The 498-nt window shown below is 36.3% G+C and overlaps 1 protein-coding gene across 1 annotated transcript in view; it reads right to left on the bottom strand.

The window, feature by feature from the left end:
• Positions 1-111, bottom strand: part of GINS2 (GINS complex subunit 2) — a gene marked incomplete at its 5' end in the record, with an annotated part of 4,589 nt that extends 4,478 nt beyond the window's left edge. Inside the window, one exon of the mRNA XM_003791405.1 lies at positions 12-111. Coding sequence (XP_003791453.1) covers positions 12-111 — 100 coding nt within the window. The remainder of the gene's footprint in view (positions 1-11) is intronic.
• Between the last annotated feature and the right edge of the window lie 387 nt (positions 112-498).

The following is a 498-nucleotide window of genomic DNA, read 5'->3' as shown; positions in this document are numbered from 1 at the left end:
GATCTACTTACTGATTTAATAGGAGTTTGGTGAGTTCCATGTAGTATGGGCTAGGCATTGGGGTGAAAGTTTCTTCCTTTCGTTCACAATCCCTCATCTTTTCCAACTTCTCTGAAATTTAGAAATTGATACATTTTACCATCATTATAACCAATATATTTTCTAAACCTTCCAAATTAACAAACATCTGTATTACCTATTTGATGATTAGCAAACTATATGAAAAAACCTTTTGAGATAACACTTATGATTAACTTAAAAATTTCTCTCAAACAGAAATGTGAGTTATTGTAGGTGTTGCCTTGGCCTGCAGAGTGTTTCTACAAAGAATGTGTCAGAATCAGTTCTTTTTTTAGGGAAAGAGCAAAGTATTTTACCTTTGATGTAGTAAGTGATCAAAGCAATCGGTGACACAAGAAACATTCGTCTCAGCACTTTGGGAGGCCAAGGCAGGTGGTTTCCTTGAGGTCAGGAGTTCAAGACCAGCCTGAGCAAGAG

This window comes from Otolemur garnettii, unplaced genomic scaffold (assembly GCF_000181295.1).
Source record: "Otolemur garnettii isolate 467f Iridium unplaced genomic scaffold, OtoGar3 scaffold00047, whole genome shotgun sequence".
Lineage (NCBI taxonomy): Eukaryota > Metazoa > Chordata > Mammalia > Primates > Galagidae > Otolemur > Otolemur garnettii.
The sequence above is the reverse complement of the archived record's forward strand: the minus strand, read 5'-3'. Positions and strand labels throughout refer to the sequence as shown.